This window comes from Protopterus annectens, chromosome 6.part0 (genome assembly GCF_019279795.1).
Source record: "Protopterus annectens isolate FY-2018-M chromosome 6.part0, PAN1.0, whole genome shotgun sequence".
Taxonomy (NCBI): Eukaryota; Metazoa; Chordata; order Ceratodontiformes; family Protopteridae; genus Protopterus; species Protopterus annectens.
This window is the reverse complement of record NC_056737.1, coordinates 205526849-205549311: the sequence shown is the minus strand read 5'-3', so window position 1 is coordinate 205549311 and position 22463 is coordinate 205526849. Positions and strand designations below refer to the sequence as shown.

At 43.4% G+C, this 22463-nt stretch overlaps 1 protein-coding gene across 5 annotated transcripts in view; it reads right to left on the bottom strand.

Annotated features, from left to right (window-relative positions):
• FUT8 (fucosyltransferase 8) overlaps positions 1–22463 on the bottom strand; it is a 2643272-nt gene that overhangs the window by 200990 nt on the left and 2419819 nt on the right. For all 5 annotated transcript variants that reach the window (XM_044073921.1, XM_044073918.1, XM_044073919.1 and 2 more), the window contains one exon: positions 14285–14461. In XM_044073921.1, the coding sequence (XP_043929856.1) occupies positions 14285–14461 (177 nt within the window). The remainder of the gene's footprint in view (positions 1–14284; positions 14462–22463) is intronic.

Below are 22463 nucleotides of genomic sequence, written 5' to 3'. Positions count from 1 at the left end.
TCAGAGAAAGAGGGAGTGAGTGTGTGGTCAGTGTGCATGACTAAACTTTTAACCATGTCAGCAGATTCTTTTAGGCAGCAAACAACATAAATGAACATGCCCAGAAATGTAAGAAGCTCAGCAAATATATGAATGTATCTGCTTCATTGTTCACAATAACAAGTATCAATATTATGCCTGATCAGTAATTTTTCGTTTTTCTCATGAGAAGGTTATGAATGTAACCATCATAATTCTATTTTTAAGGTAAATGATGACTAGGTTCCTGTAGATGATGTTAACTATATGTAATTAATATAGTGAAACATAATAATGTCTTAATAAATAAAAGTAGTGAATTGTATTAACTTTGATTGGTTGATGACAGTGGTCCGTTTGATAAATGTTACTAATTCTGTTTTGAAATTCTTTAAATTGATCTGTGTTTATTAGCTTTGGAGACACCTATAACTGCTGGGTCAACACACGCGTGTTATAATAAATTTTGAAACTCTTACCAAGACTGTAATTATTAAATTAACATTTATTTCCTTATTTCCTTAACATGTGGTTTATCATTTAAGTGTATGATTGTCTATGTCATAAGTGATGGTTTAATACACGTTTGTTGTTTAACATAAAAAAAGGGGGGGAAGGAATTGAATAATTTATGTAATGTTGCTTAGGTTATATGATATACAACAATATAAGTGAATAATAAGGTTTGTAAATGTGAACTTGATAATACAGTTTGATTACTTTTATATAAATGTAAATTTACCTATGTCACAAGTGATAATTCAATAAAGATGTTTATAAAATAAGAAATGAATAATTGATCAAAAGACACGAAAGATTTAGTTCTGTCAAGGTAGTACCCGAGTTGTCTGAACATCCAAGGTATGGAGTACCCTATCTCCCTCATTTTTAGAGCAAGAAATGAAAATGAGTAGATGGGTAATCTGGCTTAAAGGAAACTCAGATATCACATTAAGCATACAAGAAATTAGTTCTCAAAGAAACCCTGTCCTTACTGAAAATGAGACAGAGATGACTCACAATAACTTGTTTGTAACTCAAATAGCCTTCTTGCACAGGTCACAGCAATCAGTAAAACTGTTTTCTATGTTAAGAACCACAAGTCAACCAGGTTAGCTGATTCAAATGGAGCAAGTTTAGCTTCTCTAACACAAGGTCTCTCATGTAAACCCCCTTCAAACATTTTGACAGAAGACTGCAGTGAAAGAGAAGGATCCATCAGCCTACAGGAACATTGCTCTCCATAGAAAAAAAAAAATCTGTCTTCCAAGTCTTCTTGCTTGGAGTTATGGAACAGAATATTGCTAGTTGACTATTCAGAAAGGAGGCAATAAATTTTACTTGAGGAGCTTCTCACAGATGGCTTAAATACTGAATGACCCCCTGATCTACATTCAATTCATGAGGGTCCGCCATGGTCCTGCTTGGTTTGTGTGCTACAAAGTTTTGTTCTGACAGAATGCAGGATGTCTGCAGAGTGACACTGTGCTGTGAAGCTATACCCCAAGCTGACTTGGCTAGTCTGCAAAAGGGGTATGACCTGGAACCCACTTGCTGTTGATGTACCACATGACTGTGGCATTATCTGTAACCATTAGAACAGGTTAAGCTGAAAATGGTCTCTTTTTTCCTGGGGAAGACAAGCAACAAATGCTGGCAAAGACTACCAGCCTACAAAAATTATTTTTCTGACAGAAAAACACAGAAAAAAGCAATTTAAAACAATATGCCAGTTCCACAAAAGTAAAATAAACACAAATTTCACTCCACTTAAAAATATGGTACTATTTCATGATAGTCCAGAAAAACACAACAGTCATAAGCTTTAAAATAATAGCAATACAAAGAAAATGGAGCTACCCCCTCCCCTCCCAAAGGGAACTTATCTGCCTGGCAAGGGAAAAGCACAAGCTGACCACAGATCCTCAAAAGCCACAGAGAGGCATACTCTTTGGCAGAAGCAAAGCTCTGGGGGGCTTTGCACCTAAACTTGTTTTTTAGTCAGCTCAGGTGGAGCTGCCTGACAGTTCGCATGTGAGGAATGTGCCCTGAAGCTTTGGAAGCTGACCGGCTCTTATATCCTTGGCAGGATATAACCCATATAGCTAAACCTACTGCAGTAGTTATACTTGTAAACTGATCTTTTTTGAATTCACTGTACTGATTTTATTTTCTGTTTGTTGTGTTGTATTACCCCAGTTAGAAGGTCTCAAAGCATTCAGATGGTATGACCCGTAAATGTAACTTTCTTTGGCAATACTTAATCAAGACCTTGCTCCTTCAGTTCTTGAATTTTATATTTTGTTGTTCTTGATTTTATTCAGTTTCCTTGTGAATAATATACAGTTGGAACATTGTTTGAAACTGGCCTATGATGTTATCCACAACAGTTGCAAAAATCTCTTCCCATTCTTCAGGTACTCCTAAAATTCAGTAGTTGCAGCACCTAAAGCTTTGTTCCAAATTCTCCACTTGCAGTTGATCATTTTTTTGCTGTAAAGTATACAGGAGCAGCATCTGCTTCCATGAGTTTCTTTACTCAAACCACAGTCTCGTAGGCAGATGGCTGTGTCATCTATGGTCTCCAGCAGAGAGTAAAAACAAAGTACACATCTTAAGACATATGGACCAATTGACCAAACTTTTCAGGGAACAGGATCTGTCTCAACTCTGCTCTTCTCAAAACACGGTTATCTGGTCAAACATCTGAAATGATTGTGTTTTAAATGTTTAAAGTGCAATTAATCCCATGTTCATTTTCCCTCCATTGTACAAGCAACAAATGCTTACAAGTTACCATACCTAGATACTATACACAGCCAAAATACATATGAAAAAGTTGCTGACCAAAAAGACCATGGAGAGAACACTACATGTGACATTACTATTGATGTTTTACTCAGTATGGATTTTGCTTTCATCAGGGTGATGTTGGGATTAAAGTGACAAATTAATTTCAAAGTATAAAAAAAAATCTACCATCTGCATCTTCATGGTGACAGATGCTACAATTTTGTGATAACACAACTGTGACCAAACTTATTATTTCCTCTCAAAAATAAAAAAAAATATGTGAGACAAAGTCCAGATGCCCTATGAAAAATAAGACTGTTGATGTGTATGTACTACAGGCATCCCCCAAAAAATAACTTTTAAAACAATGACGCTAATACCAAAGACATGTCTGTTTACAATATGTTCACAGGATCATAGGAAGTTACTAGGCTAATGGCCCTAGTGCCCTTAAAATCATAGCCAAGTTCTTACCCTTATTTCCATGATCAGCACCCTGTCCAAGAGGGACACAGGTGGAACCCCCCGGGGTGAATTTACTGTCACCCATCCAACCATCCTGACTGCATCTGAAGAGGGCCAAAGACATACTCTGTTTGACATGAAGTGGGAGTCTGTTCAAAATGTGTGGTAACCTTTGGGAGACAAATCAATCCCTCCGGCAGGTTTTATTAATGTTAGGTACCAGGTTAAGGCCTTTAGAGCGAGTAACCAGTGTACCACTTGACTTACGGATATGCGGCATTTCCAATAAAGCAGGGTCAGAGATTACCTCTGAGTAGTCAGTATGAAACAGAATAGTGACAGTGATTTCAGATGATCCCCATAGGACTGATGCTGAAGACCTTTACCGCAGTGTACGATGCAACAGTTGTTGTTAAAGTTAGTATTGCAGAGCTCTCTGCCAAAAGGTACAGGAAATGAGTAAGATACTTGTATAAACTTAAAACAAATGAAATCAACCAGGACCATAAAAAGCTGTAAATCACATACAATGAGCTCTTTTGTAATTATTCATAAATCCAGACTTCAGAGTATACAATCAACATAAATGTCACTTCCTTATAAAACCTTCCCATGTCCAATAGAAATTCACATTTTGAAACGCATTGAAAACTGAAAAAATCATGCAAAATTAAATAATAAAAAAACCTCATGCATAACTAAACTGGTTTACATAAACGTCAATTAGACAGTGAATATACAGCAAGTAAGCCAGTCACTAGAAATTCAATGAAAAAATCAATAATCATACTAAGAACAAGCTGTCCTAAATTTCAACATGCTACTAATAGATAATACATTATTTAGACCTGGTGCCTCAGTTGCATTAAATCTAATCTGCCAACTTAATTCTCTAATCTGCAAGAACGTGTCAATATCCCTACATTGCAGAGCCCAAATAATCCTGTCAATGATGAAGAAATTAAATTTCTTAAAATTGGGACAGGTGACAGAATGTCGATATAGGGCATTAATACAGCAAAGACATTTTACCCACAGCAGGATGCAGAAGTTTCTGTAGTATGTGTAAGGTTTATCTATGGTGGCCCATATACTGTGGTGAGAAATTACACAAGAACATTAGGATGCCCGGGTAAATGCAACTGTAATACAACACGTGGTGTATTTACCTAGCTGTGCAAGCTGCAAAGCTTTCTACGTGGGAAAAACTATTAGGAGACTTAGAGACTGGATTTGAGAGCATTACTATGATATTAGGAAAAAGAAAATTACTAATGCCCTATATCAACATTCTGTTACTTGCCCCAATTTTAAGAAAAAAGAAGTTATGTTCTTACCATAACGTTCCATGTGAGTTGTTCATCTCGCCTTTGTTCTTACACATGGGTTTGGAGCCGATCCCTCAGCACCGAGTCGACCACATTCCAAGCTCTGCGTCTAAGAGAAGCTCGAGGCACAGTCCCTATCCCATGATCCCCTGCTGCTAACCCTCAGATCTAGTTTGCTAAGAAACCAGACAACAAAACATATCTGCCTACACATGCATACGCACCAAAAATACCTATACACGTATATACCTAAAAGGTAATGGCAGATACAGGCAAATATGTTATATCTGCCCGACTACGCATGCATACATAGACACAGGCAGTCCCAGAGAACCATGAGAAAGACAACCAGCCAGGAGTCGTACCTGTTCCTACAGAACATGGAGGGAGAAGGAGGGCGGGAATGTAAGAACAAAGGTGAGATGAACAACTCACATGGAACGTTATGGTAAGAACATAACTTCTTTATGTGAAGTTGTTCAATCTCGCCATTTGTCCTTACACACAGGTAGCATCCCCAGCACCCTAAACCCCGGGTGGCTCATGGGAGAACATTTCTGAGAATAGTGGAATCAAAGGAAGCCCTGTCCCTGGAGGCCCTGTCCACTTTGTAATGAGTAATAAAAGTATGAGGTTTGGCCCAGGTAGCCGCAGCACAAATGGTATCTATAGGTAAACGAGCCGCGTGTGCCAGAGAAGTAGAAACAGCTCTAGTAGAATGAGCTTTAACTTTGAGGGGGGGGGGGGTAGGCTGATTGGAAGATGAATAAACAAAGTTTATGCAGTCTGAAAGCCATTTGGATAGCGTGATTTTTCTAACTGCAAGTCCTTTCTTATTATCTGCATGAGACACAAATAGTTGGTCCGATTTCCTGAACTCTTTTGTTCTGTCCAGGTAGAATCTCAGTTGTCTGTGTACGTCCAATTTGTGAAGCATGTATTCCATCTTATTGGTATGGTTCCTGAAAAAGGTGGGAAGTTCTATGGACTGACTAAGATTCGATTCTGAGCAGACTTTTGGTAGAAAGGACGGATTAGTACGTAAGGTGACCCTGTCTGGATGAAATATCAGATATGGTGGTCTAATTGACAGTGCCTGCAGCTCTGAAACTCTGCGGGCTGAAGTGATTGCCACCAGAAATAGGGTTTTCCAAGAAAGATATTTCAGTGGGAATGACAAAGCAGGTTCAAACGGCGATAGTATGAGTTGGGATAGCATCAGGGTTAAATTCCAAGGAAAAATGGACTTTGAATAGGTGGTCGGAGATAAGTTCCCTTCATGAAAGCCCTACAAAGTCTGTGTGACATAATTGTAGCGCCTCCTTCACCCACATGAAAATTAGATATGGCAGCCAGCTGTACCCTTATGGTCGATGTTGAAGCCCCCCGGTGAAAGAGAGTAGATAGAAATTCTAGAATCTTGTGAATAGGAGCAACCAAGGGATCTATACCTTGTTTGGAGGCCCAACACGCGAAACGTTTCCACTTGCTCTTGTGCAATTTTCTAGTGGCGGATTTGTGGGAAGAAATCAGAATATGTTGTACTGCTGGAGACAAAAGATCCGACCTGGCTAAGCTGGGAAACAGAGCAGCCATGCTGTCAATTTGAGGGATGAGAGAGAGGGGTGAAGAACTCCTGACGAGTGGGTCAGCAGGTCTGGCACTGGGTCCAGAGTCCAAGGTTCCTCTATTTCAGGAGTGTCCAACCCGCGGCCCGCATGCGGCCCTCAGAGCTCTTCCATGCGGCCCGCGACCCTTAAATTTAAATTTAATTTTAATTTAACTTTTTTTCCGTATGTTTCCACGTCCGCGTACTTTTGCTGTTCTGCGCATGCGCCAACTTTCTTTTTTTCACGTTTTTTTCATACCAGCGTCTTTCCGCTGGTATGCGCATGCGCGAAAACACCGTTCGGGCATTTTTTATATTACTGGATTAAGAAAAGCTGAAGCGAGATCGTGGAGAGAGGATTTATTATTTCGTTGTGTACTACACTACAACATAGTAAGGTAAGTTAAGTATTTTGACACTGTGTCTGCTCCCTAATCTAGAAGCACATCATTTGTCTCCTGTAGCCTTTTTCGGCCTCATGCAAACCTGCTCCCAGCAAGCAGACTGCAGCAGTATATATCCTGTCATATTTTTATTTCTTAACATGTATGTGTAAATGTGCATGCAGTACTTTTGTTATGATCTTGCAAGTAGCTCATACTAATGATGATAAATGTTTTTAACTATTAAAAATTCTTAAATTCATCTCTATTCTAATTTATACAAAGAATGCCTATGACTGTTTCTCTTCCTGCATTCTATTAGTTTAATTTGTGTAAGTTTTCCCTCAGTTCTCTGTAAATCTGTCTGGTGGTGAATATTTGTAGAAATTCATTTGGTGCAGCAACTGTGTTTATATCCTGTAAAACTGGATCTGATTCTGTGGTTTCCAGGTCGGATTTGCACTTCTATAATTTCAGAGTATTCCAGTAATGTAACCAGATTGTCTTTTGCTTCTTCATGGTTCATTATGTCATAACTGGACAGCGATCACCTCAGTTAGTTAGCAAACATGCAGAAATGTATACATATAAAACTGTGCTGCTGATGGCATCAAGCAGAATTTTTTTTTTGCTATTTGATAATGCAGATTAAAGTGCTCCAGTAGAACAAAAAAGTTTTAGATTTAGAATGAGTAGTAATTACTAAGAAATAGACTGGTAGGGGGGGATATAAGTGACTCCTCATTTGGTGTGACCTCCAGTATCAACTGGGCCAGTAGCCATTTTGGTGCTTCATTCACAGAGGTGGTGTCCTTTTTAACCAGGCTAACTTGCATGCTGTTTTTAATCACTAGGCATACATCTCTTCAGTTCTTTGCCTCAGCCTGTTCACAAAAATATTGAAGCTGTGTACTGTGTAACTAGATTGGTAGACTTCATCTTTTAGCTCTGTGTTTACATTTGTCAAAACATCAGACTTCTGATGAAGAACCCAGGTTATTAAGTGCCCATTCATTAATACTATCAGAATTCAAGTGCAGTCTTAATTCCCTTTGACTGTGGCTCATTGACCTTGCATAGCTCCTCAATAAGCTGACTTGTGCCCAGTGAAACTTTTATCTGAATTCCTGGTAGTCATAGCTCCCAGGAAGGCCATTGCTCCTCAGTTATAAAGCAGCAAAAGTTTCCATGAGGGCAGAAACTTGCATGTGATTATGGCTCACTTCATGAAGTGTAGGAGTTGGGTTTCTCTCTCTTGTGTTCAGGGTTGTACATCTTCGGTGTTTCTCCTTTTCCTTCCTTTGTAGGAGGAACTGTGGCCCTATCCTGGTTAGTTAAGCATCATCTTAAATATGCATCTTCCCCTGTTTTCTAGCTAGCTAGTTCTGTGGCTATGAAGTTCACTTTTTTGAAGGTACTTTTATTGAGGGGGTGTCTCTTCTCCTAAGATGTGCAACCTTCATATCTTTGTAGGAAACTCTGTAGTTTTTCCTTAGAATCAGATAAAGTTTATGACCTTCCTTCCTTCTAAAAGTGGTATCAGAACTGTTTAAATTAATTATTTCATCTTTTTATCTTTCTGGGTGCACAATTTAGGTAGTAGAGCCCCTTTTTCTCTTGTAATTGATTTTGGTTTTGCCTAAAAGAATATGCAAGTTCAGAAATATGGAACAGCTGGGTTTCTTTGCTTGATAGAAAGGGGGAGGGTTGCTAATTTTGCCTTTCTGGTGATGGCAGAAAAGGATATTCAACATTTACCAACTGCAGAAGTTTTCTTGCATATCAGCTAGTTGTACAATGAGTCTGTCTGTTTATCTTATTAATAAAAGTCAGTTTTCTTGTGGCGATAGCTGGTGAAGCGGTATTACTTTTTCATGAAGTCTCTTTTGCTAAAAATAAATGGGTATCCATACTATTGAAGACAGCATTTTTGCACATCAACAGTAGCTAGGTAGCACCTTTGTAATCTGTTTGCTGCTGCTGTTGCTTTAATCTGTTTTAACCAGTTAAAACTCTTAATTCTGGATTAATATTTTTCTTTTTACTAATAGTTTGTAGCTTCTATAGCTAGTAGTATACTAGTCCATGAAACTTGATATGAATTCATGAATTTGTTTTCTGTTTTAGGAACAGACTATAGTAGTAAGTAATAGCACTGTGTTAATGCTGTGAGTCCTGAAATGTTTAGTTTTGAATTCATGGTTCGGGTAGAATGAGACATTGAATTTTAGGGCATTATTCTGCATTTATTAATTTATTTATTGTTCAAATACACCTACAATACAGCCACATTAGACTGCATGAACCTGAGGTCTCTCTCTCTCTTTTTTTTTTTTTTTTGCTCTTCAGTCTGTTAATGTGAGACCTTTTTTTTTTTTTTTTTTTTGGTCCTCACTTGCCGTTTGCCCCCAGACCATTTCTGTTGACTCAATGCGGCCCTTGCAACTGAAAAGGTTGGACACCCCAGCTCTATTTGGTGAGCTCGGAGGAAGGAGAACCAGATTTGTCAAGGCCAGAATGGTGCTATCAAGATGATCGTCCTTTCCAGACCTTTGGCTTTCTGCAGAAATTTTGGGATTAATGGAACAGGAGGGAAGGCATATAGGAGACCCAGGGGCCAATCGTGTACAAGTGCATCCCTGGGGGTGGCCCCCAGAGGGGGAAGTAGGGCGAAATAGCTTCTGCATTTGGCATTCAAGGGGGATGCAAAAAGGTCGCAGCAAGGCTGGCCCCATCTGTGGAAAATCCTTTCCGCTACTTGATTTTTGAGGGACCACTCGTGAGGCAGCAGGATGGCTCTGCTATTACGTTGGAAGTCCCCAGGATGTGCGTTGCTATGAGAAAGCGTCCGGTGGACACAGCCCATTGCCAGATCCTCAGGGCCTCTCTGCATAAGGGGTAAGACCTGGTTCCTCCTTGCTTGTTTATGTCCCATACCACTGACATGTTGTCTGTCTGAATTGCAACTGTTCCCGGAGGTAAGCAGTCGTGAAAGTGTTGCAACGCTAGGAACACTGCTCTTAACTTTAGGACATTGATGTGCAGATTGTACTCCATTTTCGACCACTCGCCTTGAACTGTTCTTTCCTGAAAAAGTCCCACCCTACCCTATCAGGGAAGCGTCCGTGGTCACTGTGGCTATGGGGGGAGGAAGAACAAATTGGCGGCCTATCATAAGTTCGTGACTGTTCATCCACCATCGAAGATCCCGTTTGCAAGATTCCGTGAGCAGGATGTTGTGTGACAACGGTAGCTGTTGGTAAGACCACTGTGCGAAGAGTAGCCACTGGAGGATCCTCATGTGCATTCTCCCTAGGGGGACCGCAATAAGGGCAGCTGCCATCATACCTAAAACTTTCAAGACCTGTGCAGCTGGGACTCCTTTGTTTTCTAGAAGAATAGAAATCTGTTCTCTCAGGGCTGAGACTCTTGATTGGGGAAGTCTGATCAGGGATAAGGTAGTGTCTAATTCTGCTCCTATGAATGATATATGCTGTGAGGGCGATAAGACAGATTTTTCGAAGTTCACAGAGTTATGCCTAAATGGGAACAGAGATTGATTGTATAGTCCCTGGCTTGCAATAGGTGACGCCTGGTGGTGGCAGTAAGGAGCCAGTCATCTAAGTATGGAAACACCCGGAATCCTAGTCATCTCAGGTGGGACGCCACTACTGCCATGCACTTTTTGAACACCCTGGGGGCTGAGGTGAGGCCAAAGGGCAGAGCTCGAAATTGAAAATGACTGGCTCCCAGCCAGAAGCGCAGATGATCTCTGGATGGCCTGGCCATTTTTATGTGGTAGTACGCATCCTTGAGATCTACAGAGCAAATCCAATCATTCGTTTGAAGAAACGGAAGGATCGATTGAAGCGTGACCATCCGGAATTTTTCCTTCTTCACGAAGGTATTGAGCTTGCTGAGGTCCCGTATTGGCCTCCAGTCCCCTGTTTTCTTTGGAACTAAAAAGAACCTTGAGTAAGTTCCGGATCCTATTTGGTCTGCCGGGACTGGTTGGATGACTCTCTCTTCTAACAGCCTTTGAATTTTTATGGCTGCGTGATATCACAGAGTGGGTTGAACCATCTGGGAATCTTTTTTGGGTGGGAGGATTGTTTAAGAAAGGTATGTTGTATCCTCTGGTTATTATGCTTTTTACCCAGGAATCTGAAGTGAGGTTTAGCCAGGCCACTGGGTATAAAGCCAAGTGACCCCTGACCGCCTCCAGAGTAGGACAGTCGGGCCTCCACTCAGGAGCGCTGGAAGGGCTTCCCGGGTACGCTATCCCTATCTCCCTGGTTCTGTGGACCCCCTCTGCCGCCTGGGCAGCGTCTTCCATTCCTTCCCCCTCCTCTGCCTCTGGAGGGGGATTCACTAGGTGAGAATTGGAAAGCTCCCCGAGTCTTCCAGAACCACATTTTTCCGCTTCTTTTCCCTTTGGGGTATGGTCTAGACGGGGCAGAAAAACGGACCCCTACGGCAGACAGGGTCTTTCCTTCCTGCTCGCACCTAGTGAGTGTCTCCTTCACTTTGGGCCCAAACAAGGAGGAGCCATCAAAAGGGGCATTAGTAAAGGAAGACTTGAAGGCTTCCGCAAAGGAGCATAGTCGCATCCAGGATTGTCTTCTCAAAGCAATCGCTGAAGCTGCAGCCCTACTCGATCCTTCGGCTGCATAGGAAATGAGCCGCATGGACGAGTTGACAATAGAGTTTAGGGTATTGAGCTGTGCTGTCACCTTGTCTGAGACCGCAGCATCTGTGGTACCCTGAACAGTATCTCCCAACTCCTTGAGGAGATCTCTCTGAAGACGGGTAAAATGAGTGAGGTAGTTCAGCGATCGCATGGAAAAAGTCGCTGAACTAAAAATGCGCTTCCCGTACCTGTCCATTGTCCTGGAGTCCTTGTTAGGAGGATGAACAGAGGAAGATGCTTCAGGCATTTCTTTCTTGGTGGCCGCCGCCACCACCATAGCATCAACTGGGACTCCCTTGGTGAGGTACGCCTTATCCTGGGGGGCAGTGATGTACTTATTGGGCCTCTGAAGGACTGGTTCCAATGTGTCAAGGGACTCCCACTCCCTTCGAGCTATTAAATCCATTAACTCGTCGAAGGGCGGAGTTACCCAGGAGGTGGAAGGTTGAGCCCCAAAAGCCTTCAGTAACACTGACTCGTCCTCAGTGGGGGCAAGGGACTGCCAGTCACCCCTCTGTTTGAGAATTTCAAGGATGTTGGCGAACGAGACATCCTCGGAGGAGGACCGTGGGGACCCCTCTGACTCATCCAAGTCGGTATCCTATGTCAACGACTCCTGTGGGGAATCAAGGTGCCTCCTCTTGCACAATCTCTTCCTCGGGACATCATCAGAGGGGACATCTGGTAAAGCTTTCGATGAGCAGGGTTCACCCTCTGGGGTTGACTGAGGCTTTGGGTCTCTACGCTTGGTGGGAACCAGTGGTGCAGAGACAGAACACAGACCTTTCGGGGAGGGAGAAGAAGAATCTGACAATGTGAAAGTCTTACCAGACAAGACCTTCCTCATTGCCTCGAAGGCACCGGAGCCCTGGGTCGAGGGTTCCACCGGTTCCGAAGAAGACGGTAGTCTCCCCGGGCCCGGAACCATGGGCTCTGACCCAGAGGACGGAGCTGAACTAATCTGGGCAATGGCACTGAGGAGAAGAGTCGGAACCGAAACTTCTGTTCGACTCTCCCCCCCAGAACCGAGGAGAGATTGTCGGCTCTGAGACCCCTCGATGGGTACCGAGGGGGACGAGGTCAGTGGAGCTGAAAGCACTAAAGAAGGCTTCGGCCCCGGGAGATCAACGATCATCAGATCTTCGGCTCCGATGACTCGACGGGTCTCGAAGTAGGATCAACAGATGGGACAGGAAGGGCCTCAAGCTTCAAAACCAACTGGGACGAAACCGCAATCAGTTTGGAAAAGGCCGTGTTCTCCATCAGTTTCTGCACCACTTGATCCACATCGGTGTCAGACAGTCTGGAGAAACGGGTCGAAGAGGTCACCGAGTGAAGGATCGATGAAGGGGGTACCTCTGACACTGGCTCCAAGACCTGGACCTCGATTCGAGGCAGCATATCAGTGCTCGGCTCCAAGGTCTGTGGAGCCAGCAACCGAATCTTAGAAGAGGTACTCGGAGCCGATGACCTGGGCTCCGACCCCTTCGAAGACTTAGATGACTGGTCTGCCTTTTCCAATGCCTCCTGAAACTCCAGCTTCATGAGACCGCTCTCAAACAGTTTCCTGCATCTCTCCATCATCACTCTGCCACTAAATAAGTGGCAGATGGAGCAATCCTCCTGAAGATGGAGAGGGCCCAGACAGTAGACGCAGGAAACATGGTTATCAGTTATGGACATTTGTTGTCCACACTGGCAACGTTTAAAGCCAGATTTGGCTTTTTCTGACATTTTAAGCACAAAAATGTAAATACAACTATATGTATAAAACTACACAAAACTACCAATAATACACACAGCTAGTATAATAACTACCGGTTAACTGGAGAAAAGGGAATTACTAGTAAAAAATCTGACAGAGCCCTGACAGAAAAAAAGGAAAATGGCCTAAGGTCTAGGAGCAGCCGCTCCCACAACAAGCTAACACTAATTTAAAACAACACACACCAACACTACACTAATACTATGCTAATCCTAATAATAAACCAACAATTCTAACTATTTTAGGCAAGATATATATATATATATATATATATATATATATATATATATATATATATATATATATATATATATATAAAATATGAAAAATATAAAGGATACTGGCCCGAGCTCTCACTCGATGAGACCTGTTGCAGCGGCAAACTAGTTCTGAGGGTTAGCAGCAGGGGATCATGGGATAGGGACTGTGCCTCGAGCTCCTCTTAGACGCAGAGCTTGGAATGTGGCCGACTCAGAGCCGAGGAATCGGCTCCGAACCCGTGTGTAAGAACAAACAGCGAGATCGAACAACTTCACATTTTCCGTTTTTCATCATTGACAAGATTATTTGGGATCTGCTGTGTGGGGATTTTGACACACACTTAGAGATTACAGAATTAAGGTGGCAGATTAGACTTAATGCCACTGAGGGAGCACCAGGTCTAAATTATGTTTTATCTATTAGTAGTTTGTTGAAATTTAGGGCAGCTTGTTCTTAACATGATTATTTATTTTTCATTGATTTTCTGGTGACTGGTTAATTACTGGTGTCCACTTACTTCTATATTTACTGTCTGATTGATGTTTATACAGAACAGTTTAGTTATGCATGAGGTTTTTGATTATTTAATTTATGCATGATGTTTATCAATTTTTAATGTATTCCAAAATGTAGACTTCTACTGGTCATGGGAAGGTTTTATAAGGAAGTGACATTTATGTTGATTGTATAATCTGAAGAAGTCTGAATTTATAAATGAAGATGAAGGAGCCCAGCAGATGTGATTTATGGCTTTTTGTCGTCCTGACTGATTCCAGTTTTCATTTTATTTTATAGTAGTGACTCATTTTTCATTTGTGGTTACTTGTACAAACTTGCCTGCAACAACAAAACTGTTTATTTTTGACCAAAAATATTACAACTTAAGAGAAATCATTGTGTAAGCTGTTTATCTCAATTTAATATTCTCTGCTGTAAGTGGATAATGAATTTTATTGAAGAAAAAAAAATTACTTAGACTTTGCTTCCTGAAGTACAGTTGGGTCATCAGTAGCTAAATAAATCCGTTTTTTGTCAATATGCATTCTGCGGGCAAGAAGCTGGAAGTGTTCTTCTACATGAACCATGTACTCTTCAATTGGGTGGAAGGCAGCTTCTGTTCCTACTTTGTCTGTCCTTCTGACATGAACACTAGAAACAGAAGACAAAGGGAGGGTTTCAGTCAATTACAGATTACACACTTCATAAGGTTTTCATAAGAAAAAATATTTCATTAGATCTCTTGCAGTTAAGGAAGCAAAGTTACCTATATGTTAATAAATGAGAAGTTATGTACCTACCATAACGTTCCATGTTAGTTGTCTTCTCTTGCCTTCTTTCTTGCTGGATGGGTTCGGAGCTGAACCTCGGCTCCGACTCGGCCTATACTAAAGCTCAAGAGCTAATTTTACCGGCTCGAGGCAACCCTATATCCCATGATGCTAGGCAGTAACTACCCAGATCTCGTTTGGAAGCTGAGAAACAATAGCCAATTCAGTCTCCCCTCTGAGGTGGAGGAGGAGAAAGGAGAACTCCCCAAATATCTCTACCTGAAGCTGTATCTACCCCAGGACCAACTGTCTGGGCTTGGAATAGTGCAAGATAAGGTCCCTTGGAAGAAGGGGAAAACCTTTTGGTCTGTCCAGGCTAGGGGGATGGTGGGTGGGACACAAGAAAGAAGGCGAGAGAAGACAACTAACACGGAACGTTATGGTAGGTACATAACTTTTCAATGTTAAGTTGTCAATCTCGCCTTCATTCTTGCTGGATGGGACCGCGTCCCTAACACCTTCATCTTGGGTGGCTCATTGGAACAGATTCTTGAGAACGGTGGAACCAAAATTTGCCCTGTTTCTGGAGGCCATGTCCAATTTGTAATGTGTAACAAAGGTATGAGGAGAGGCCCAAGTGGCTGCCGCACAGATAGTGTCTATTGGCACTCTAGCTTGAAAGGCTGCTGATGTAGCTAACACTCTGGTTGAATGGGCGCTTGGCCTAATAGTCAATTCTTTACCTCTGAGTTGATAAATATAGGTAATCACAGAAGACAGCCACCTAGACGGGGTTACCTTGGATACCGGAAGGCCCTTTCTACTTTCTGCATAAGATAAAAATAGTTGATCAGATTTCCTGATTAGTTCTGTCCAGATAGTAGCGGAGTTGACAATGAATGTCCAGACAATGTAGTTTTTGCTCCGCCTTGTTTGAATAATTAGGGAAGAAAACTGGAAGAGCAATACATTGATTTAAATTTGTTTGAGAAGCCACCTTGGGTAAAAAAAGACGGGTTAGTTCTTAGAGAAACTCTGTCTTTATGGAACACTAAATAAGGAGGACGAATGCAGAGGGCATGAAGTTCAGATACTCTCCTAGCAGATGTAATGGCGACTAGGAAGAACGTTTTCCAGGAAAGTAACTTCAATGAACAAGAGGCCGCAGGTTCAAAGGGAGGGAGGATCAAGGATGCTAAAACTAAGTTTCAATCACACTGTGGTGGGGGGGGTCTTGGAGGCCTGAGTAAAAAGATACCTCTGAGGAATGCCTTGCAAAGCTTATGGGACATGATACTGGAGTCCGACAAGCCTATGTGAAAACTTGAAATGGCTGCTAGCTGAACTTTTACTGTGGAGGAAGAAGATTCTGAATGAAAGATTTCAGCTAGGAAATCCAAGACCGAGTGTATTGGAGCAGTGAGGGGATCTATGTTCCTAGCCTTTGCCCAAAAGGAAAAACGTTGCCATTTACTAGCATAGATCCTTCTGGTGGAAGACTTAAGGGAAGCTACAATAATATCCTGGACAGAATTTGAAATCATTGGAAGCCTGGCTAGGGACAGAAGTGGAGCAACCAAGCTGTGAGGTTGAGAGATTGGAGGGATTGGTGCAGCTGCCCTGATTGATGGGCCAAAAGATCTGGCACTGGATCCAGATGCCAAGGGTGCTCCAAAAGATAGTGATGCAGGAAAGGGAACCATATCTGTCGAGGCCAATAACGGGCAATGAGGATCAACTTGGCTCTCAAGGCGGTAGCTTTCTGAATTATCTGTGTGATTAATGGAAAGGGGGGAAAGGCGTATAGAAGTCCCCGAGGCCAATTGTGGAATACAGCGTCTCTGGGGGGATGGTCTGGAAGGGGGAAGAGAGTGAAGAAGTCGAGGCACTTGCTGTTTTGTGGTGTTGCAAAAAGATCGCAGCAAGGAAACCCCCACTTCCGAAATATTTCGTCCATCACCGATTGCTTGAGAGACCACTCGTGGGGCATGAGAATAGCTCTGCTCAGCCTGTCCGCTATGACATTGGACTTCCCGGGATGTGCGTTGCTATCAGAAACCGCTGAGAAGAGATCGCCCATTGCCAGAGTCTGAGTGCTTCTCGACACAGGGGATAGGACTTGGTTCCGCCCTGCTTGTTGATATACCATACTACGGACATATTGTCCGTCTGAATTGCAATAGTCCCCAGGGGAAGAGAGTCTTGGAGGGCTTGCAACATCAAAAGCACTGCTCTCATCTCCAGGACGTTTATGTGCAAGTGGCATTCGAAGGGTTGCCATGTGCCATGGACTGTCCTGCCCTGAAAATGCCCCACCCCCCCCACCCAATCAGGGAGGCGTCCGTTGTGACTGTGGCAACCGGGGGGAGGCGTAAATGGTCTGCCTTGATGGACTTGAGGGGAGACCATCCATCAAGATAGATGTTTTCTGCAAGATAGAGTTATTAAGATCTTGTGTGTCATAGGGAGCTGTTGGAAGGACCACTGGGAGAAAAGCATCCATTGAAGCCGCATGTAAAAGCGGGCAAGGGGAAGAAGCGTGATGGCTGCCGCCATGAGACCTAATACTTTCAGAACATACTTGGCCTGAACTTTGTTGCTCTGAAGGAGGACGTGAACATGATTTTGAATATCTAAGACCCTCTGCTCTGTTAACTTTGCTGAGAGCTGAACGGTGTCGAAGGTGGCGCCTATGAAGGTAATAGACTGACAAGGTGACAAGGCAGACTTTTTGAAATTTAGAGAGATACCTAGCTCTTTGCAAATGTGAATGGTGTAATCTCTGGCTAGAAGAAGTTGACGCCTGGTGGTGGCAGTGAGGAGCCAGTCGTCTAGATATGGAAACACCTGGAATCCTTGACGTCTCAGGTGAGTCGTAACCGCTGCCATACATTTGGTGAACACTCGGGGGGCTGTAGTGAGACCAAAGGGCAGGGCTCTGAACTGGTAGTGACTGGCTCCCAGCCGGAAGTGGAGAAACCTTCTGGAGCGCCTGTACATTTTGATGTGATACGCATCCTGAAGGTCCACTGAGCACATCCAATTGTCCTTGCCCAGAAGGGGTAAAATGGACTGTAGCATGACCATCCGGAACCTCGTTCTTTTTACAAACTTGTTTAGTTTGCTGAGATCCAATATTGGCCTCCAGTCCCCTGTTTTTTTTGGTACCAAAAAGAACTTTGAGTAGACTCCGGATCCTAGTTGGTCTGCTGGGACTGGCTGGATGGCTCTCTTTTTTAGCAGCTTTGATATTTCTAGTGCTGCTTGTTCCCTTAGACTGGGTGGAACATCTGGAAGAGACCCCATTTGAATCACTGGGGTTTGGGTAAAGGGGATTTTGTAACCCTCGGATATGATCGACTGCACCCATTTGTCTTGAGTGAGGGAGAGCCAGGCTTGTGGGTACAGCGATAATCTTCCCCCGACTGCCTCCGAAGGTGAACAGTCGGGCAGCACCTCAGGGATGCTGGAAGGGTTTGTCAGAGAGGGTTTCTCTGCTACCCTGATTCTGCAGACCCCCTCTGCCTCTTGGATGGCGTCTGTTGTTGTTCCCCCCTCTGCCTCTAGGGGTGAACTAACCTCTTGTGCCAGGCGTGCCTCCTTGTGATTTGCGGAACCACATTTTTCCACCCTTTTGACCCTTAGGATATGGTCTAGATGGGGTTGAAAAACGGACTCCTACGGCAGAAAAAGTCTTGCCATCTTGTTCGCATCTGGTCAAAGTATCTTTCACTTGAGGTCCAAACAACGCTGAACCATCAAAGGGGGAGTTAGTGAAAGACGCCTTGAAGGGGTCTGCGAAGTTGCAAAGCCGCATCCAGGCGTGATGCCTCAAAGCCACACCTGTGCCTGCGGCCCTACTTGCTCCATCAGCTGCATAGGAAATAAGCCGCATGGAGGAGTTGACAATGGAATTCAGGGTTCCTAGCTGTGAGTTAATTTTGTCCCGAGACCCAGCAGCTAATGGATCCTGTAGGACCTCACCCAGTTCTTTAAGAATGTCTCTTTGAAGACGGGTGAAGTAGCATAAGTAATTCAACGACCGCATTGCAAAGGTCGCTGACGAGAACATCTGCTTGCCGTACGTATCCATTGCCCTAGATTCCTTGTTAGGCGGATGGATAGGCACTGAAGGATCAGCCAGTTCCTTCTTGGTGGCTGCCGCCACCACCATGGCATCAACTGGGACACCTTTAGATAAAAATTGCTTATCAGAAGGGGCTGTTATAAATTTGGAAGGCCTCCGTGGGGTGGGTTCCATCGAATCAGGGGCCGTCCACACCTTCCGCGCCACCACTTCCATAAGGAGGTCGAAGGGTGGAGACACCCAGGAGGTGGAGGGTCGAGAACCAAAAGCCTCCAGGTAAACAGACTCGTCCTCGGAAGGATTAAGGGAAGTTCAGTTCCCCCTCTGTTTAAGGATTTCAAGGATGTCAGAGAAGGAGACATCCTCAGAGGGGGACCTTGGGGATCCTTCCGACTCATCCAAGTCAGTATCAGATGTGACGGACTCAGGGGAGTCCACATGCTTCCTCTTACATGTCCTCTTACACGGGGGTTCACCTGATGGATCAGGAGAAACCTCGGAAGAGGAGGATATTCCCAATGGGGAAACCTGAGGCGTTGGATCTCAATGGCTGGAGGCGAGAGAGTGGGAAGAGACCTCAGCAGGCACTACAGTGGGAGGAGCTGATTGAGCTGACCGTAGAACAGGCACTGGGGCCAGTATGCTCCTCATGACCTCGAAGGTGCCCCTATCAGGCCGGCTAGAGAGCTCCCGCTCCGAAGAGCTAGGAACCCCAGCCGGCACAGACAGGGATGGCTCCGAAGACGATGGGGCCGAACTCCCCAACGCCGACGCTCCGAGAGGGAGAACGGGGTCGGACAAGGGTCCGATGCCACTCGCCCCCTTGGAGCCGGCGAGAGAGTCCAAGCGCCCGGATCCCTCCAAGGATGGCACCATGGACGAGATCGGAGCAGACGGAGCTGAAGGGGGAAGTATCAGCTCCGACGTCACAACGGTCACGGCTCTGAGGAGCTCCGGCTCCAAACACTGGGGCAGAGTCAAAGGAGGAATAGTAGGTTATATGGATGTAGCCGCTGTCTGATGAGACAGGCTGTGAAGCATTTGGGCCAGTGCCTGAGACTTTAACAGTCTGCTTACCACCCTCTCAAGGTCATGGTCGGAAAGCCTGGAAGACCGAGAGGAATGGCTCTGATGGCTCCGCTCCGAGAGTAAAGGTGACCTCGGAGCCGAATGGATAGATTCCAGAGATGGAGATCTGGACCTCTTGCATGTGGAGGGCATCGAGGTTGATGGAGCCGATGGAGCCGTAGACACGTCGGCTCCAACCGGAGCCGACTCTGAAGATTGAGTCTTAGAGGCATCGGCTCCGCCCGGAGCCAATGCAGGAAGCTGCGATACAGAGATATTGGCTCCAGCCGGAGCCGATCGTGTCGCAGAAGGTGAGCCACCATCCAAAGGCTTTAAGCATGGAGCCGACGGTTTGGGTGGCTTCGAAGGCTTCCCCGGCACGGACATAGCCGGGGAACCTTCGGGCTTTAATAAGCCCCTCAGAATCAACTTATTCCTGCTCTCCTGCAGGACTCTTGGGCTGAATGCATGGCACACGGAGCAAGAGTCCTGCAGGTGCAGGAGTCCCAGGCAGTAAACACAAGAAGTGTGACCGTCTGTCAGCGACATCTTCTGACAGCATGAGTCACACTTCTTGAAGCCTGAGACCTTTGTCTCTTTCGACATATTGCTGTTGAGAAAAAACAAACAAAAGTTCTAAGTTAGAAACACACACACACACTCAAACAGACAGGGATACAGGGATACTAACGGGACACACACACACACACTAAGAATCCCTGTGAGGGAAGTTAAGAAAACGGAAGGGCCTAAGGCCTAACCTAGGGTGGGGAGTATAACTGGGATAAGGGATAAAGATAGGAACTAAAAATTTGAAATAACAGAGAAAATAGCCTATTTAGAAAAAATAATGGGAAAACTAAGTAGAAAAACTAGAATTTTTCTGAATTTTAAACATTAACCTGTGAGCCGGTAAAAGGAGCACCTCGCTAGCGAAAGTGGCAAATGAGATCTGGGTAGTTATCGCCTAGCATCATGGGATATAGGGTTGCCTCGAGCTGGTAAAATTAGCTCTCGAGCTTTAGTATAGGCCGAGTCGGAGCCAAGGTTTGGCTACGAACCCATCCAGCAAGAATGAAGGCGAGATTGACAACTTAACATCAATGTTTTACTAGCAGAACCCTGACCATACTTTTCATATGTGGAATGGTGATTATTGTTATCACTAAGATAAAATATATTCGACTTAAATGAAATGACACATCTTAAAATGAAAGACACAACATGAGTTAAGAAACAATGAGAGACATGGATGGCTGGCAGAGCCAAGCATGTTTAGCTAGTGTGGCACTGGACTGCTGTGAACAGTGCAAGGCCAATTTCTGCAGCCTTTCATGCATTTGTTTGCAGTACAACAGCTCAATGGCTCATATACATTATCATCAAATAACTTTACAGGTACCCAACTGGAAGTTCAAGACTTGGTAGTGAGAGTCTTGAAATTACAAAAAACATAAGCAAAATTCCCAAGAAACAACAAACTGTAAAGGTCAATATCTCACATTAATGACAGTACTTCCAATACAATGTGCTAAGTCTGAGACTGCTCTACCTCAGATAAATTTGATTTCTTCAGGAGACAGCAATGCTGGACTTGGTATACAGTTCTGATTATACTTTGAGTCATTAAACTTAAAAAAAAAAAAAAAAAGAACCCAATTTTACAATACTGACTTTTGGTTAGTATCCTGTGATCTGTGTTATTTATGAAATACGTGTTACATTTACTGCCAAATATTTTAATTTCTAAATTATTCTGAAGCCAAATTATCCCAAATGTAAAAATATGACCTAATCCCGGCATACATACATATTGAAAGATGTTACAAATGTTATCTTCACTTTCTAGTCTGTGAAGACATTTTGATAACAGTGGAACTTTTTTAAATATAACATTCTTATTACATTTCATACATGAGTGAATGCCTCAGAATACTCTTCCATTTTCCTTTCAAAAGCTTCAGTTTGCTTTGGGTATAAATAATATTTTCACTAATAACTTTTTGTCAAGCTGTAGCATGGATGGATGGATTTTATCAAAGTTCAGCTTTTGTGCGACTGCACGACAGTGGGATAAGGAATTTTCTCTTCTTTTCCCAATAATGTGCGATCTTGAAGTCATACCTCTCAACGGTCCCTGATTTTCAGGGTTTGTTTTTATAGCGGTCATCCTTATTTACAAGCTTTCTTTTCCCTTCTAAATTATCTTTGCAATAATTGCTGTACACTGCTAATTCCAGTTTTATTGTTGGATAATAAAAGTCATATGAGCTGGTTACTATAAGAGCAAAAGAATAATACATCTATGTTCATTGTCTTTACTGGGTTGGGTTATTGCCAGGACCACTAGAAAATTGTGGAAAATTTTATAAAAAAGTGTGGAAATATTTGGCAACAACCGCAAGAAAATTGCAGGTTTTAGTGTCTAACTGCATTACCATCTACAGCTTAATAGACAAATTTGTGTATGTGTTAGTGTTTTTGAGATTTCCTTAAATGCACTGTAGACTAAGCCTTGTGCAGTACCTCATCAAGGCTTCTAAACATCACAAGCAGTGCAACACAAACTTACTAGGCATTCATTCTAGCACTCTCACCTTGAATAGATAGGTTCATAGGCAAGTACTAGGCTAGCTGCCCTAGCGAGCCATTTTTGGTTACAGATTGGCCTTACCTAGCCCATGACCGACAAGTATATATCACCCCTAATGAGAATAACTGGGATCAT